Source organism: Branchiostoma belcheri, unplaced genomic scaffold, assembly GCF_001625305.1.
Source record: "Branchiostoma belcheri isolate BF01 breed outbred unplaced genomic scaffold, Haploidv18h27 scaffold61, whole genome shotgun sequence".
Taxonomy (NCBI): domain Eukaryota; kingdom Metazoa; phylum Chordata; class Leptocardii; order Amphioxiformes; family Branchiostomatidae; genus Branchiostoma; species Branchiostoma belcheri.
Genome location: NW_017804254.1, coordinates 983,547 through 1,002,048, shown reverse-complemented (window position 1 = coordinate 1,002,048; position 18,502 = coordinate 983,547). Strand labels below are relative to the sequence as shown.

Sequence of the window (18,502 nt, the reverse complement as noted above, 5' to 3'; positions counted from 1 at the left end):
TTTTGTGATACCTTTTTCTTTACGAACATGGTAATACTATCTTTTGCAAATGACCATATTATTACATGACCTCATTGCATCTAAAAATAGTAAAATACAGATTCTTGCCTAAACTCCCTGGATAACCCCTTTGGGACATCTCTGTACAAGCCTAGATCCTTAGCAAAGTTTAAGTATAAATTTTTACCTCACGACATGATTAGCACTACTTTAATGTACCCAGCACAGTAAGCAACCCACATGTCAGCTACACCTTAACACAGTACAACAGAATAACACCCAAGTAAGAAATGACACATTTCATCACATTTAGGTCTTTAATATCATCCTAGTATCATCCCTAAATCAACAGTAGTAAAACTAAAACTTGATAAATGCCGAAAATTCAACATCCGTTACACACTACAAAAATGCTTCGGGATTAAAAGATTTTCCTTTTTTTACAGATTACCAGACTACTGGTTCTACTGTTACATATACTTTTACAACACGTGAACGACAAGTACTGAATTTTGCGCTCATAATTGTCTAGTTTGGTACAGACGACGGGTGAACTTGTCACCTTCCTACAGCAAAGCTTCTGATGTTCCTTCTGTCTTTTTTCTCAATCCTTTTTTCCCTTGATCACGGCAGTCTGTGTCTCCAATCCCACACCGCATCCCCCGCTGTTTCTTCGGTCCGTCTTGTCTCCACACGTTACGTTATACTTACAGTCACAACATCTATGGGTTGACTAAGTCATAAGAGTGAACAGAACACTTCAGTAGACCTATGCTGACATTCCTACGGAGGGAGAGAAGACGGAGATCATGTGTTGTTAGCACAGGCACACTGATACAACAGGACACCTGCCCAGCACTGCACAACCGGGGGGAGGGGGTAGAACTATGCACCTGTCAATGTACTCCCAAGGAGTATGCATGGGGGATATCATTGTAGTGACATGTTTAACATACATGCAACACCCGGTTGAGCAATTAAGCATAAAATATAGATTCCAACTTTAAACATACATTCTGTAAATAGCACTGAGTAATGTAATGAAGAAGTTGAGTTTTGGAAGCATACTGCCCTGGTATACATACAGACAGGCACAGAAGGCAGGGGTCAGTAGGTAAGGAATGGAAGCAGTAAGCCTCATGAAGACAGGAAGAACTGTACATTTTTGGGGTCTGATCAGATCAAACATACATGTATATACAGGTATTTTCTCCTGTGATTTTGCATTATTGGTTTTTCTTGCAAAGATATAAGTTCTTAAACCTCTGTCTTCACACATGCTTCCCGGCTCCTTCCCTTACTGATCTTGTTATTTCACAGAGCTGTTTCCAGCTGACACCTAAAGGCACACAGTTAACAACGTGTTCACAGTGAAGAGAGGACATACATAAGCTAGGCATCTACAGCAGATGGATGAAGTATCAACCTCAGGGTTTCATCTTTTCTTTCAAGTTCTTAGTCAAATTCACGACTGCATCTTTTGATTCACCTTTGTTCTAATACATGCCTTTTTCACATCAAATTACCCCGCTTTGAAGCAGCAAATTACCCCGCTTTGAACCATGTGCTGGCAGTTGGAATTAAAAAGACTGACTTATGAACGTATTGCTACAATTCTTTGATTTACACTTCAGGTTGTTTCAAATAGTAAAAAGTGATTTTTTTCCTTGATTTCCTAAATCTTTTCAGTCATATGTAACAAATGGGTTGGTCAAAATGTGCCAGCCTGGGATTCAAATTCAGCTCAGCAGCACTTGGATACGAACAGTGTCAAAACCACATTTGTATCTCTATACACTGTAACATAACAATTCTGAATACTGTACATCATTTGATGTTCGCAGCAGTAAAATTTTGTGGTCTGAGAAAAATGGACGTGTTCACGGGACTATATGTTTGCAGTGGTGGCAGGAGCAGAAGAAAGAAAGTCGGCCAATTATTTGTTTGCAGTAATGACATGACGGCGAAAACCGCCAATCTAAAAGTACAGCGAATATAAAGTGATTTACAGTATTCTCAGCAACCTGTTGCATGGTCATACACATCATTGTCGACATGGTGAATACAGAAATTGCACAGATACAGAAATTATGTTTCTTTGGGCAGCAACACTGAGATACTTCGAGGTTCTCCCTAGACTGGCTGGTTTATCGTAATCCAGGCATCTACAATCATCATTTTCTCAATGATACATGTGCTATTTCTGGAAAAAAATCTACTTGAATCCAGTTTACATGAAAAAGTGTCTATCTCTGGAAAAAAACTACCAATCGCCAGCCTACTAGGGGAAAGAACATCGTGGTATGCCACTTGCTGCTGCCTACAAGACAAAGACTACATCGCAATGCCAAGCTGCTAAAATAGATGCCCTCATTCCAACTTATCCATGTTTCAGGAACTTACATCATGTCAAACATCTACAAATCTTACTACTACTAACAACGCATGTACAAGGACAAACAGTTTGTTCCGCTCTTAAAGAAAGTCATGGAGAGCTTTTTAACTGATGTTTCAAGGGAAGACATTTCTTTCTTTTTCCACATTCAAGGATTTCAGTATACAATTTGGTTTCAATGAAAGCAATCTTAATCTAGTAGAACATCATTTCATATAAGCTCCCAACATTGGGCATCAATGGCTGGAATCATGTCTACACATAACCTATCTCTGAGAACAACCATCATATTGAAGTTAACAGAAGCAATGTGGATAGAAGGCACAAACATGGTTCTTACCTGACTACTGCGAGACGTTCGGTTGTCCAAGTCTGCGTCCTAACGGCGACGATCACGCTCGCGGTCTCTGTCGCGGTGTTCCCGGTAGTGGTCCCTCTCCCTGCTGCTGCGCTCGCGGTACTCTCGGTAGTCCCTCTCACGGCTCCGGGAGCGGTCACGTTCGCGGTCTCTCTTGCGGCTCTTGGAGGAGCGACGGCTGGGGCTGCTGTCTCGCTCGCGGGAGTGTCTGTCTCGCTTCCTAATACAAGTATTACAAATAGCAAACGTTATGGCATTTATTTCCGTGTTTGGGAAACATTTGATGCCTTCTTTAGTTAGCCCTAAATTCAACTGAATCTTAGCTGATATAGTGTTACAGTATTTATGTGCAATATCGAAATTAGTGACATTTGTTAAGTCTGTGAATTTGTGAGAAAAAGGTATGTGCATATTTTCTGTATCAGCCTTGTTAGTTGTATACCATTCTGAAATATATATAAAGGTATTAGACAATTTGTCAGGATAGTTAAGTTAAAGATTGTACAAACAGACAGAAATTGATGAATCATATGTAACAATTTATTATCTATGTACATATGTATTCGATACTCAATAAAGAACAGAGATAGAAAAAAAAAAAAAAAAAAATAGCAAACGTTATGGACTGAATTGCTTTAAATGGCATTATGTAACATTTTTGCACAAAATATTGAAATATTTCAACTGGAAAATCTTTGTGTGATCATAATTTACTTCCACTTTTCAACATATTTGTGCATTTATCTCACATTTCTGTTGTTACTAAAATAGCCCACACGAGGCACACTCAGTTTGTGGTGCCACCACAAACTACCAGAATGTAAACACCTCCACTTCCTGAATGACACTGATTTGCAATGGAGTAGGATTGATTCAAATTGCTTTGTAAAGAAAAGACCAGAAAATTTACTTTTTGTATCGTCCTACTCCTAATGTTACACAATGCAGCTTTAAAAAATCAACTGGAATGTTACCAAACGACTGTATCTACATACCTGGAGCCAGAACCATAGGACTTTGCCTCAATGCCATGCAGACAATCCTGCAGAGAACTGATCAGAACCTGGGGACATACGTTCAGATAAAATGTAAGGAAAACATCAGCACAACAAGCCTTTCACAGAGTTTCTAAAGATTTGGTTATTGTACAGGTATACAGGTCACAACAAAACGATAGCCTACAGGTATACGTCTGGACAGGGTCTCTGCTGATAGAGACTTTGATCCGGTACAGGTTTTTGTTTCTGTCCATTAAGGTTAACGGATTGTTTTAAAATTACTGTCCGTCACACGCCGCAAATTTCCAGTAACTGGCGGAAAAACGATTGCTGGTTAGAGCCCTGGCTCAAAGCAGTGATTGTCGTACCTTGCACCTGTCATCTGACGACACCTTGGACTGCTTGATGAGGGAGATGGCTGTGACCAGGGTCTCAATGGCACTGCCATACTCACCTGGGGAAACAGAGAAAATCAAGGATATTTCAAAATTGGGTAGCAAGTTTCTATCAGTGTATATATATATAATTTCGAGCACTGTCCAAGCTGTACGATTCATTCCTCAGGCCGCCAACAGATTTCTATTCATTTTGGGTAAAATAAACTCTACCACTATTAAATGCTCACAAATGAAGTTGATCTGCTGAATTCCAACCATGTTTTCATACCTTCCCAGCTACTGCTATTGAAGCAAATAGCAAGAAAAAAACATCCAGAATTCCAGATTGTCCAATACTTTCCAAACAACGTCAAAGTCTCAAGGTAGTCTGTGCAAAGCCCTTTACCACGGGGATAGAGTGGCTGTGCACCTAGAGCTTTATGAGTACTGATTTCAGGTTCTATTTTAAGTTTCCAGGTTTCATCTTGCAGTGGATCTAAAATACAAAAATGTAGCAGTAGAGACAGGACTGAACGGTTGTCTGAAGCAGACGTACCGGCGCTAGCATCAGCCACAGCCCGGGAGATGGCACTGCTGGAAACCGCCCGGTTCCGGTTCATGATCTCCTCAAACTCCGCCTCGCTCAGGGCTGGCGCAGGGGGGGCTGAGTCATGTCTGAAACATACAGGAACACAACATGTCACTTCTGGGGATTGTGAACACAGTCAGACCTGTACAAGTCACCATGTGGGCCCTTTCTGGTGGTCCCTTGGATCATGCCTTCAAGTACAAAAGTTATCAACCAAGGATTCAGGTGTTCAAAAACTCATTCTTTCCTAGAACTACCGCAAAGTGGAACTCACTGTCACCAAGTGCAGTAGGGGCATTATCACTATTAGCTTTAAACAATGTTTAGAGTTAGGTGTTCCATGGTTAGCTGCCACAGCGCAGTGTGCCTGCGAAGCTGGTGTGTTATGCCGAAGGGCGGTTATACCGGCTATACAGATACAGATTTTTTGCATTGACAAAGGCCTTAAGAATCCTGTCTATATTGATCACTGTCCATAGATCAGATTTTATCAGTCCCCTGAGTGGTCTTCTTGGGCAGTTTTGACACAGAGAGATACAAGAAGGCAGTTGCTTCTTCACAGCACACAATGCTTCATAGTGATGCATACCTAAACCCAATTTTCGGTTCAGGTCCGGATTCAAGTCCAGAGGTTTAGGTTCAGTTCCGAACTTGTAAGTTCGGACCTAAACTCATGGCATATACAAAATTGCATGTTTGCAACCTTGCAATGTTGTCTGGGTGAAACTTTGGCCACATAACATGGAGTACTTAACGATGCCTGATGCCAATGTTTTCTTCATTTTGCAGCAAAGATTTTACAATCTACGGAAGGTTGTGAAGGGGTATGTGAAATGGTCTTTTATGGTAATAAGTCCGGACTCGGTTCTTGACTTTTAGATTTTTTTGGACTTGAACCTAAACATTCTTACAAGTCCGGATCCAAGTCCAGTGAACCTGTATGCTCTGTCCTTACACGCAAGTCACAGATTCAAGCCATGTAACTTTTCTAGTCTTTCAGCAGTGTAACACACATTTACAAATGTAAATGAGAAGGATAACCCACCTCTCTGGTGGGCGCTGGTAAGGTTCCCTGCTCGCCGGGGGGTAGTGCTCGGGGGGAGGGGGGCGAGCGTAGGGGTCACTGGCTGCCGACACTGGTGGGGGCTGCTGTAATAAAATATAAAAAGGAATTTTACAACACCTCCCTTATTGTGGATGAAAAAAATACAAGCTATCTGATTAGTGTAACTGATTTTTTGAGTCTCTCCCATAGCTTCGTCAGCCGTTGAGGCAGCATAAGTTACTGGTATTCAAAAAAGCTAAACTGTGTACAATTTCATCAGGTTGGTGAATAATGATTAGATAGCAAAGTTCTTTATCTTCACCACTTGTTTAGCAAGAGTCAACATTTTGATGACAATCTGTCATCTTCATCAAGGCAGTTATGACTGCATTGAAGCTAAGAGTTACTGGTTCACTGTGCACTAAAGCTAGGTGTTACTGGTTCACTGTACCCTGAACACACAGGTCACTGAAATGTTGGATCTTGTTAAACAAGTGGTTGTGAATAAAGAACTCTTGATAGTTTTACACAGTACATTAAATGATTAAGGAAAGATGATGAAGACATCAGTAAGCAAATGTGCAAGCTTGATTAGCTAGGATTAGGAGTACTTACTCTGGGATCAGGCTGTCCTTGTGGAGGGGGGAAGAAGGCAGGGTTGACGTGGGGAGCAGGAGGGGGGTTGTGTCCTGTGGGGGGTGGGCCGGCTGGAGGGGGGCCCAGACTTGTAGGGGGGCCATGTTGGGGAGGAGGAGGGGGTCCTGGTCGAGGGGGGAGGGCTGGAGGGGGTGGTCCAGGTGGTCCCTGTGATGGTGGAGGTCCATAACCTGGGTGGGACAACAGACATTAAATTTGCCATTTCATTCACAATTGTTTTTCAAGGAGTGTAGGGATCTAAATAGTTTTTGCATACCTGCAGTGAACACTGAAAATGACCAGTATCAGACAATTTGCACCACTCAGAATTCTAAGTATGGATGACACTTAAAACTGCTCAGAGGCCACTGACATTATTTCTTTTACATCTCTCTTAAAATGTAGGTGGCACCAGTCAACACATAGGTAAAAATCCACACAAACCCACATAAACCCAGTGCATGGACCAGTGCAGGTAAACATCAGAAATACCTGCACTAACCTGCACATGCAGGTGGTATTTCAAGCCCTGAAGCAAATTAACTTAAACCAAAAAATTGACATGCTTTTGAAGAGGTGAAACAGCTTTATTAAAGCTGTTTTATTAAAGCTGTTTTAACTGTAAATTGTATCTTTTCTTATCTGCAATGATCAGGAAGCTCAACATCACAGTAAATCTTAATGTTAGTAAATGGATGGACAGAGTAGGCTCACCTCTGCTGTCCTGTGGAGGAGGAGGCCCGTGGTGTGGCCCGTGTCCGTGAGGTGGCCCGTGGTGAGGAGGGCCCTGGCCGTGGGGAGGGCCCTGGGGCGGGCCAGGGGACGGTCCCCGCGGCGGTCCCGGCATCGGACCCCCCGGGCCAGGAGGGGGAGGCAGCTGCATGCCAGGGGGGGGACCACGAGGGGGGCCAGGCTGACAGAGAAATAACAACACACATCATTAACTACTAATATACTGTAAGGTTGAATGTCGAATCATACAAACTTTTGATAGTTACAACCATTATACAAACTAGTGTTTTGGCCAGTGTCTGTCTCCCCGAAATTTGCCACTCATGGCAACCAAAATCCATTAAAAATTGGCCTATAAAGATACGGAAAGAGATATCATTAAACTACCCTTTTCCAATAAATTTTGCCCCTCAAAAGGCAGGAAACAGTGTTTCAGGGGGTCAAGATTTCAAAATTTAGCCAGAGGAGCATGCCCCGTCCACTGTAGGATACTAGTAGTCGTGTCTTTGGCCATTGATGTGAAGTTATGTCAGGCAAAATTTAGATAACAATAAAAGATTTCATGCTAGCTAAAACACTGCATAAAAGATTATCGCAAAACTTTAGAGGGAATTCTGTTCTCAACCCACCTCCGGCCCTCTCCATGGTGCATCCATACGCTGTAGGGTCAGAAAATTCACATTTAGCTTTCACATCATGTCATGTGATATTTCACATTCTTGTGATTCAAGTAATAAATCTGAAAATGTGCAGGCAGTTTTTCCCTGCTGTGCAAGAGAGAATTGCTGGTCATATATCATGGAAGAGGTAAAAAATCTGAACTCTTCAAAAATTCTTTAGCATGGACTAGGAATTCCACTGCATTCCAAAATAATTTTGTTTCTACACAATTTACAAAAAAAATTGAATGTTTGCTACACGTTCCCTTCCATTCTTCCGGCTAGTCTATCAACATACATGTAGCTTCTAAAAAAGCCCTTCTATCCCTACTAAGATTGTATCTATGAATACACTGAAAGCATAAGCCATGTAAGACATTGCAGCACATTATCTGACAATATTCCTACATGCTCTACTTGTCTTTTGGATGTTAACAATGAAATTTCATTGCTATAATATTTCCTTACAATAGTCCTAAGTTGTGAATTGTATGGCATGACTCAAGTACATACACATTGTTATCAGACTAGGCTCAGTTGCAAATAAAGCAGGACTCTTTTGTGAGGACAGCATTTTGCGGGACAAATTCAGCAAAAGGATACTTGGCACAAGTAGTCACTTATACAAAGAAAGCTCACGTTTAATTACGCTAATTATCTGTCATAATATACATGTCAGGGTAGAGATTGGGACTTCTCAGAAACAGCGATTCTGCCAGTAGAGATAGCGATCAGAGTTTGTCCACAGAGATTGCGATCAGAGTTCTCTGCTCAGACAGATTATGATCAGAATTCTTGGAATGTGTTAGAGTGGCCTCCAACTTACAGATCCTCAAGTTTGGACGTGGGGGTCCAGGGGGTCCTAGGACCAAATGTTACAAGTCAATCTATTGATCGAAAGTGGCATAAATTTAGCTTGAAATGTTCTGTCTTTGAAGTGAATATCCACATGCATTGAAAACTTAAGACTCTGATTGAATTTTGTGACCTCTACCAGTATAGATCCTGAGATCCTGCTTGGAGTAATCTCTACCAGTAGAGATCCCGAGATCTTGCTTGGCATGATCTCTACCAGTAGAGATTTTGCTTGCCGTAATCTCTACCAGTAGAGATCCTGAAATCCTGCTTGGCATGATCTCTACCAGTACAGATTCTGAGATCCCGCTTTGCGTAATCTCTACCCTGACATCTACTTAGTATTCATACATTTCTACTTAGCTATAAGCTGTTAACTAATATAATACATAATACATCTACAAAGACAGGGCTCAAAACTAAGCACATCCTAGTGGTTTGGGGCCATTAATTAGCGTTGCCAGCTGGGCTAGGTAAGGTGCCACCTCGGACATCTACAGTAATCTGAGTAGTACATACACGTCCGTGGTCTGGCATGAAATGGCGTGGTCGCTCTATGTGCTGCACAAAGACAGGAGAATCAACAACGTCCCAAACAAACATTAATTTCATTTTCATACATGAAAACTGTGGCATGACTAATATAATAATACAGACAATAGTGTGTTGGTTGGTGGTTCTGAGGCCACAATGACTAGTTGACGAAACTTGTTTTTAACAATAAGTCCAGGGTACTGAGATGGACAGGTCAACATGACTTTAGGGTACACTTCTCTTGATACAAATGACATCAAATGTGCTTATTATCAGGCCCATGTAAAATCCACCAGGAAAAATGTTAATTACGAGCCCTGCCATAGGTCCCAACTTCACTAACAAAATACATTATAAAGTACAAAATGTGTATTCTTTAGACTACTACTTTTTCCCCACATACAGTGTTACACCCAGTCTAGTACAGTCTAGCATATTCAAAGTTTCACTCTACACTGAGACATCATCAGCCAGCTATCAGCTATACTAGGTTGTCAAAATATCCTATAATGCATCTGATTTCATTAGTTTCTATTCAATAGACAACTATGAAACTATATTCCACTGCAGCTTGGTCAAAATTGATGTGTTTCTTTACAGACAGATCTTTCTGTGATGTAGTCCTTGACTATAAATGTTACTAGTTGTTCACTATGAATATGGTTTATGACTGAGTTAACTATACAGATCTAGAGTGCACACTGCATACTACATGTGGCTGATCATCTATCAATGTTTGGGTGAAAATATATTATCATTAAATATAAAGAAAACATTGGTAATTCTCTCACCATGCAGAGTTTAGGTCTGTTTTGGATGTTTTCTAATAAAACCTCTTTTAGTCATTTTGGTCCCCTTTCTGGTCTGGCCCCAACACCCAAAGAGAAGTCAACAAAATTGACAAAATGCCTGAAAAATGTCCAAAATGGGCTTAACCTCTGCTTAAGTGAAGTACATTTGTGACACAAACATAAACAATGTTTAGTGGCTACTCAAGAAAGTTTGCTATACCTCATTAGGTGGTCCCCATGGTCTGTCTCGATACTACCAGCCAACAGGAGAAACAAGTGTCAATTCAACAGGCAAACAATTTATGGTACTTCTTGTTCTGACTTTTACCACATGTATGTCCGAGTACAGGGAGGTTTTACTTCCTTTACAACAATATCAGTGTGGGGAGAAAGCATTACAGTATTATCGACAGGGCTCGAAATACTGGGTGGACCATGCATGTGCACCTTGGTGCACCCAAAAATTGGAACTGTGCACCAAATTTGTTTTCTATGAGTACACACATAACTCTGTAGGTATACGTATGTAATTTTAAATGTACCCTAGTAAACAAAATATTCTTGACATTTGAGTGTCAGAAAAATGATTACATTGTTGTAGTACTACTTGTTTAAGATTTTGAAGTTAGAATTTGGGTTCATCAGAATTTTTGAAAGCTCCAAAACTGTGCGAGTGCTACGCCAACATCAAGTGCTGCGCATCAACTGACTTCTGGCATTTTGCATGTAACTCTGGCCAAGAGAACATATTCTTTCTTCTTGTTCCAAGGGTCTTCACAAGTCATGTGATCAAAACATGATGTTCTTTGTTTTTTTGGGAGTTTCTGATACTTTCCGTGATAACTTTCGTCACTGATTTGGCCCTAAAATTCCTGGATGTTGATAGTGTCCAGAATGTGCCAAAGCAAGTAATGTAAATCACAATTTTTTTTCACGCTTTTATGTTTGCGGTTTTCACTGTCACTTCTGCCCTTTACGGCAAAAAGTTTTCTTCTTTCTGCAAAAGCTGCCACCGCAAACATATTATGGTTCTGCGAATGTGCAATTTTTCTCAGACCGCGAACTTTTGCTATCATGACCGTAAAGTGAATTACAGTATGCCTCTTACGATTTCTGAAGAGCACCGTTTAGTGCCCAAACTCGGGGCATGGGCGTTGTCATCGAAGCTACGATACCACATCAGCCCGTGACCCCTACGACGAAGCCGAGATCGACGAAGTTCCGCCTTGCGAGCAAGAAGAAGCAGAAACACAAGTTTCTTGCGCCGTGATAGAAGCAGGCGCCTACGTGCACAAGCCCGAAGTTTCTGAAGAAACAGAGTAGAGTAGAGTGGAGTACCCCCCTCAGTCAGACTCGGAGCCAGATGTTGAAGAATGAGACACCGTTAGTGATTCTTAGAAGAAACTGAGAGATTCTTAGAAGAAATCGTTAGTGATTCTGTGAGTGAGATAGTGAGTCAGAAGAAACTGCCAAGAGGTCAAGGCTTTTTTCAATGTAATCCAATAATGTTTTTTAATGTTATATTTTCCCTTTTTTCTTCGATGTGATCTTTGGGACCCTTTTTAGTCAAAGTGAGATTTGATGCAGAAACTAAATAATAATTTGTTGGATTTTGTACACATATTAAAAAAGTATGTATTTCATTGATATTATTTTCCACACTCATGTTGCTCATTATGGTTTCTAATTTTTGCTGACATTCTATCTTACTTTACATGGTGCACCTATTCCCAAAAATGAATTTCGAGCCCTGAATTCAATGTATATGCTCAAAAGGTAACAATGTTTGGTCCTTCCAGACTTAGCAACTGACGATAAGGACATAGACTTACCTCCATCCTGGGAGGGGGTGGGCCTCTGTTGGGGGGTCCCCCCATGCCCGGGGGAGGAGGTGGGCCTCCGGGCCCTGGTGGGGGGCCAGGGGGTCCTCGTGGGGGACCTGGAGGACCAAAAGTGATGATAGGCGTTAGTGATAGATGTTTCATATTCTGACAACCTGGCATCATTACCTCAGTTGAGGAAGACTGTGTTACCTTAGCTTTTTTTTGGCACTAAAATAGCATTTTTGGCACAATGTTACATTTTCCCTTCTTGTTAATCATTATTCTGCTTCGTGGAGTTTGAAGCTGAATTGCTACTGTTCAAAACTCGTATTACCTCTCCAATTCTACATCTTGAAAATAAACCCAAATATACCAATTCTAAAAGCTTGTAATTTTGTTGTATCAAATAATGAACAAGCCTGAGGGTATTGGCCTACTCAACTTCATACCAAATTCTAGGTCATTTGGCCGAAAAATTACGAAATTGTATCCATTTCACAAAATGACAGTAGAAGAAACATGAGTAAAAAATATTTTAGTCCATACCATGTATGAAATGAAATAATAAACAGACATAGGATGATTGCCAACTGACCAGGGGGTCCAGGTGGGAAGGGTGGCGGTCCTCCGGGTCCGGGCGGACCAGGGAAGCGGTCAGGATGTGGGTGTGGCCCCTTGTCGTTAGGGAAGCGGCCGCGCCCACGTCCTCTCCCCATCCCCGGCGGAGGTGGGCCGCGGTTGGGCGGCATCCCCCCGCGCTGCTGGAACCCTGGCGGACCACGGTTGTCAGACGCACCAGTTGCTGGAAACGTCAACAAAACACTTTCCTTATAGAACTAGAAAGCATAATGTTTACCTTCGCATATGGTCTGCTGTCAATTCTTACTCAAGCACATTCATATATATATGGCAGGAGTCTAAATCCCCGCTGCTATAAAATTGCGACATGATGTAACCCAACACTAGTTACTGGATAGATTTTCAAAATCTTTAAGATTATATGATATTACCTGGATGTCTAACTTTTATCAACATAACATAACACCTTTTACCTTAAACTAATGGACATTTCACTATAACCAGCCTTACTTTTCCTGGACTGCATCTCAAACTCGTTGAGACTCTGACGGTTACAGGGGCGTACCACTGGATTCTGTCCATGGAGGTCCCTGAAACACAAGGTTTTTGTCCACATGTACTTAAAGGTTATCACTCATCAGAGTCGAATGAAAATATCATAATACTCAAGGAATTTAGTCAAGATTCCGAGAGATATGATATTCACAAATGGAATACTCACAAATACATGTAGTAAGGCCTATAAAATGAGCATTAGAAAAAAAAATCAGGTGTCTTTCTTACTTTCTAGGCAGCTTGTCCATCAGGATCCTGGGAGACTGTTCAGAACCAAAGTGGCAGACACAGAACCTGCAAACAGAGGCATCCAGGAAGGTACATGTCAAACATTTTTATATCAACATCAGCTACTGTACAGATAGATAATATTCTCAGGTTACCTTTTTGTTATTCATTTTGTGTAGTTTTGGGGAAAAAAAATCCTACCTCAGAAATGACAACTTGTCAACACCATGTTAACACCATTTAACGAACATGCCTACCCTTTGGACTGTCCGTTTGCTCTGTTCTCATAGAACTTGATCTCCAGAAGATCCTTTACTCCCACTGACAGGATGGCTTCAGACAGGTCTGCATCAGTCGTCCACTATAGGGAAAACACAGGGTCGCAATATAGACATTTGATATGCTAAATCACATTTTTTTTAAATGCTGAATCTTTCCTCTGTAATTCTGTTGGTAATCAACAAGCTCTACATCTAGATTATTGGATCGGAATGAAAAAATAAAACAAGACCCAAAATGTTGTTGCTAATACTAATAGTAATACTTTCAATCCTTTCATACATTGTTGCAAGCTGTTTGCACTGTAAGTAGAAAATGGTCCATCCAAAATCAACCTACAAACGTCACATGGGAACAAAACACAAGAGATTACTCCAACTATGTATGCTTATTCTTATATTGACATACTCACTCACTCACAACTTCTAAAGTAACTAAATTTCATTGCAAATTTGTACTTAAAATCTTGGGAAAACAGAGCAAAGTAAGAGTGAAGACGGTCCAACATGTGACTGTACCTACCCAGGTGAGGTTTCCGATATACACTGACCAGCGCCTGCCCTGGTAGGCACTGTGGGAGGGGACAGAGCTAGTCTTGTGCTCTGTGGGGGTGGTGGGACCCTCCATGTACTGTAGGGAGGGGATGGGCAGGATTAACATGTGGTCTGTATACTCCTGATTCACATAATCACCAGTCATCATCACAGATATCACAAAAACACAGCATCTGTTTCAAAACACTATTGTACGTTGTGTTCTAGGGCATGCAGAAGTGGTTCGGGCTGCACCAAAAAAGGGTCGTGGACACATCAACATGTTACCACTTTTTTTTTCAGATCAGCGGTCTTCACTGTGTTGTTTTTAAATATCCTGCCACCATTTTCTCAATTACCCTACCTATATCTTTATAAACTATTGTTCACATCTCTTGTCTAAACTATAATAAAAATATTTTTACAGAAGTCACACCCCTGTATCTTTCTTTGTCAGTCCTTCTTGTGCTGGGAAAGGAATAGTATGAACAGGTGGCATTTCACCTTTGACCAGAATGTTTGTTGTAGATGAGGGGGAGGGGGGGTGGTGTTATCTTCAAAATAACAAAGCTTCAACAGACCTGATAACCTTTGATAATGGTTACTAATGGAAATTAGATAGTACATACTGGGATGGTGTTGTTTTAGTTGGCACAAATTGAAGCTTATATTTCAGGGGCAACAAGATGTTGTCTGACCCTGACAATATCATGGAACATAATTCTGACCTTGGGATTTTATTTTGTGATTCCCATTCCAGTTAATTCTCAGTCACTAAATTATTAGTTAATTTACTACAGAACATGAGTTACTATGTATGATGCATTTGCTATGTGAAGCAGTACTACAAGTTAGTACATCAAAAGGGGGAACACTCTACTCTACAAGGTTAGAAAATTACAAAGTACAGCAAAACACAAGTTGCTGTGTGAACCAAAACTGCAAGGGAAAGGGGAAAACTAGAGTAATAGAGTTACATATTAGGCCACACCAAGTAAATTTTATGGATGACGTCCTTTGGAGACCCTAAATCTAATGCGAGAGGGCAAAAAAAAACCAAGGGCCCTAAAAAACAAGATGCCTAGATTAGAAATATACTAAGAGACGACAAATGTTAGGACACAAATTGAATGAGGTGACACAGTGTAACAAGCAAGAAGTCTTTCATTCATCATCAAAACAGCAATAAATCAGGTGGAACAGCAGTTGTTGTTCTGTCCTGTTTTCGCGTTACGGGTTTCACGTCAATCTGACGATTTGCAACACTGTCATGACTCTTTGGTCATAGTTATAGGAAGCGGAATTTCTTGTTTTTTTTTTCTAGGAACAGGCGAAAATCAATGCGCGCGCGGACGTCATCCATAAAATTTACTTGGTGTGGCCTTACAACAGAACATGAGTTACTATGCATGATGCATTTGCTATGTGAATCAGTACTGCAACAAAAGAGGGAACACTATACTCTACAACTTAAAGTACAAGGTTAGAAAATTACAAATTACAACAGATTGAACAGAACATAAATAACGATGTATGAAGAATTTGTTGTGTGAAGCAGAACTGCAAGGGAAGGAGGACCACTACAGTACAGAGCTAGAAAATTACATGTTACAACAGAACATGAGTTACATGTAAGTTGTACTATGAAGCATTTGCTGTGTAGAGCAGTACTATAGTACATGTAAGGGAAAAGGGGAACACTACAGGGAACACTTCACACCAACCTTTCTTACCTCCCCACCCTCACCATCCGGGCCAGCGTTCCCCGTGATGACATCGTTGTACAGGTCTGCATCGCCAAATTCACCCTCCTGTAACAAACACGTTCATTGTTACCATGGCTGAAAACTCGTACTCATAGACTTTGATATTCAAAAATTTCAAGAAGATGAGAGAAAAACTATCTGGATATAATAGTTAATGGGCAATATTAGGTACATTTTGTATATCATTTCCTTGGTCACCACGACACCAGAACAGTTTTGAGTATACCCATCATTTGCATATATGATGATACACATTTTCTGGAAGAATTATAAGATGCAGATGTTGGGGAACATCTACAGCCAAAGACAATAGAAATATTCCTTATCTATTGTTAGCTAGGAAACTAATATGTAATATTATGTAGACAAATTAATAATATAATACTATTATTAAGAAAATTATGCTTCACTTAACACCTCCCGTGATCACAGAATAGTAGTATTTTGCTTCATAATTTCCACACACACAAAAATTACACACATACAACATAGAATTTAGGGGAGATTTTTTATTGAACCCTGCCCACCCCCTGCTCTATTGTTGATTTTACGAGGTTTGGTTACTTTTAGAATTATTATTTTGCACAACAATTTATGCTTACAAATAATTTATATGATTAACTGACAAACCTCAAAAAATATAATCTATAAACCACGTAACCTTCAACCTTTCTGTAACCGCTTACACGAAATATAGACATTTGATTTTGACTGTACACTTTAGTTCGTAGCCATTTGACAAGAACTGTGACCAGATTTGTGACATGGCTTGGTCATGGAGGTGACAGCAAACATGTTTTCGTCAGGCAAATCAGAGAACTTATACAGGAATTACGACAAATGTAGACTATCTGCACTTTGTAACAGCTACATCTAGTTTCATAACTTCTATTTCTGCAGGCTAAACCAAGTAACATCGCAGGAAACCTGAGCTGCATCTGAGACAAAATATTTTGCAGGCGGCGTGGCCAAAACAGCATGGCGTCGCTTCTTTTGTCAGAGGGCGCCGTGCAAAAACACGTTGCGTTGACTCAAAAATATGCATAAACTTTAGCTCGAGAGGGAAGCTTGAGCTATCCAAAACGTCCACTGATATTCTGGCTACAGTTCTGAAGCGGTTTGGCTGCTGTTTGAGGTCCTTACCTGGGTGAATTCCTGCTCCAAGTCGTCGGCGTACAGATCTATGTCCACTCCGTCCGCCATCTTCCCGTCTGTCTGCCGATCAGCGATCACCTGGTGCATCATGGGAGATTACGCACAACACGTGGTCGGTTTTTCCCGCGAACAGACTTGGGCCAAAAGTTCAAAAGAAACGGAAAAGTACCTGATCATAGCCACGATCATATATCGTACAAATGTATCTATTAGGTCACACCAAGTAATTTTTATGGATGACGTCCACGCGCGCATTGATTTTGGCCTGCTGCAGGTAAAAAAGAAAAGAAATTCCGCTTGTTACTCCGTGAAGGAGGTCAGGACCTCCGGACGGAGTGTTGTGATCGATATCGGCTGATTTTTCATGTTCGCAGTCAAAACACTGGGTTCTCTTTGTGTAATCGGCACGCAATTTTATACGCCGTCTGCGGGCATTCCCGTGTTGATGCACGAATGTGTATTTTTGCCGTTGCTGCTTTCGCGGTCAATGTAATATTGCAGACGCACCCCTACAATTACGAGGCGAATTGGAATGGTCGAGAAAAACGCGTTGTTTGGGATAGCAGTGGGGGGGGGGAACTTCATGCAGATACGGGGTGGTTTTGATAAGTGGTTCCAGATGTTTTTGCCCATGCTTAAGAGATGGCAAGCTTTTTGGAAGATGTTCGCAGCCAAAACGCATTCTTCTGTACGTCGCATTTCTGTGTAATTTCGCATGTGGTGTGGCATTATGTCCGAGATGATGCACGTCTTTTTATTTTTACCGTAGCTGTTTTGATATTGGAGAAAATGCTTATTTTCGAAACATCCCCATTTCTTTGAAATGTTTTCGTCCGTTTATGCAACTGTTACTAATTGCAGGGACTGCGCTAATGCCGACCAGTCGCGCTGTCCTGATACACCGCGAATGTGCGAGTGTTCCCTGTAGACAGTCCCGGGAGTCATTTTTTTCGCACATTCCAGGAGCCAAACCAAAATACGTTCATGAACCGAGTCCAAAAAACCGAAACGTGAAAATCGGATGATCGGACCTGATGTACATTTCTCTTTCTGTAGATTGTACACACAATACACGCATCTTTAGATAATCTGGCCATGGCAGGTAAAAAAGTAACCCTGAATCATACTAGATTAGCGTAAATGCATGTTAATGCATGTTGAAATTGTTTCCGGGTATTAACCTCTTGAATCACGGCGCTGAATATTGACGCAAAAATATTTCGGGCATCGCGCGCCCTTCCCCGTTGTTTAGACTGTATGCAAATCCCGCGTCACGTGTCGACATCTCGCATCTCTGATTGGTTGTTGCGTCTTAAGATGACTGAGCCGACGCGCGTTTAAACAATTTTTCTTTGTTCGATTTATCACACTTCACAGAGAATTGTCGCCGATGGCTACTTCTTTTTGTTGCAATATATAATACTTCACGGAGAATTGTCACCTATGGCTTCTTGTTACCTCCGGGTAGGGATGTATATCCCGAGCGCGGAGGTTTTGTGAGGGAAGACGAAAATTGCGTTCGCACCCGTTTCTCGCGTTTGGGTGGACGGATATGTCTGGGACTTGGTATACGTTTTGCTGTTGGGCTGTAGATGGTGCACGTTGTTTTGGTTTT

At 41.2% G+C, this 18,502-nt stretch overlaps 1 protein-coding gene across 3 annotated transcripts; it reads right to left on the bottom strand.

Moving 5' to 3' along the window:
- Nucleotides 1–16,989, bottom strand: LOC109482877 (cleavage and polyadenylation specificity factor subunit 6-like). Of its 3 annotated transcripts, none has more exons than XM_019785751.1 (19): nucleotides 16,876–16,989; nucleotides 15,691–15,777; nucleotides 13,956–14,063; nucleotides 13,412–13,515; nucleotides 13,155–13,220; nucleotides 12,882–12,961; nucleotides 12,388–12,594; nucleotides 11,802–11,908; nucleotides 10,190–10,222; nucleotides 9,164–9,205; nucleotides 7,760–7,789; nucleotides 7,113–7,311; nucleotides 6,378–6,589; nucleotides 5,763–5,866; nucleotides 4,685–4,803; nucleotides 4,120–4,205; nucleotides 3,749–3,816; nucleotides 2,736–2,973; nucleotides 1–783 (listed from the first exon to the last, which is right to left on the bottom strand). In XM_019785751.1, the coding sequence occupies exons 1-18, from the start codon at nucleotides 16,975–16,977 to the stop codon at nucleotides 2,775–2,777; spliced, it is 1,953 nt and encodes a 650-aa protein (XP_019641310.1). In that variant the 5' UTR covers nucleotides 16,978–16,989; the 3' UTR covers nucleotides 1–783; nucleotides 2,736–2,774. The 3 variants fall into 3 exon arrangements, with proteins under 3 accessions (XP_019641310.1, XP_019641311.1, XP_019641312.1); XM_019785752.1 differs by having other exon boundaries at nucleotides 15,700–15,777; XM_019785753.1 differs by lacking the exon at nucleotides 9,164–9,205.
- Nucleotides 16,990–18,502: the final 1,513 nt, after the last annotated feature.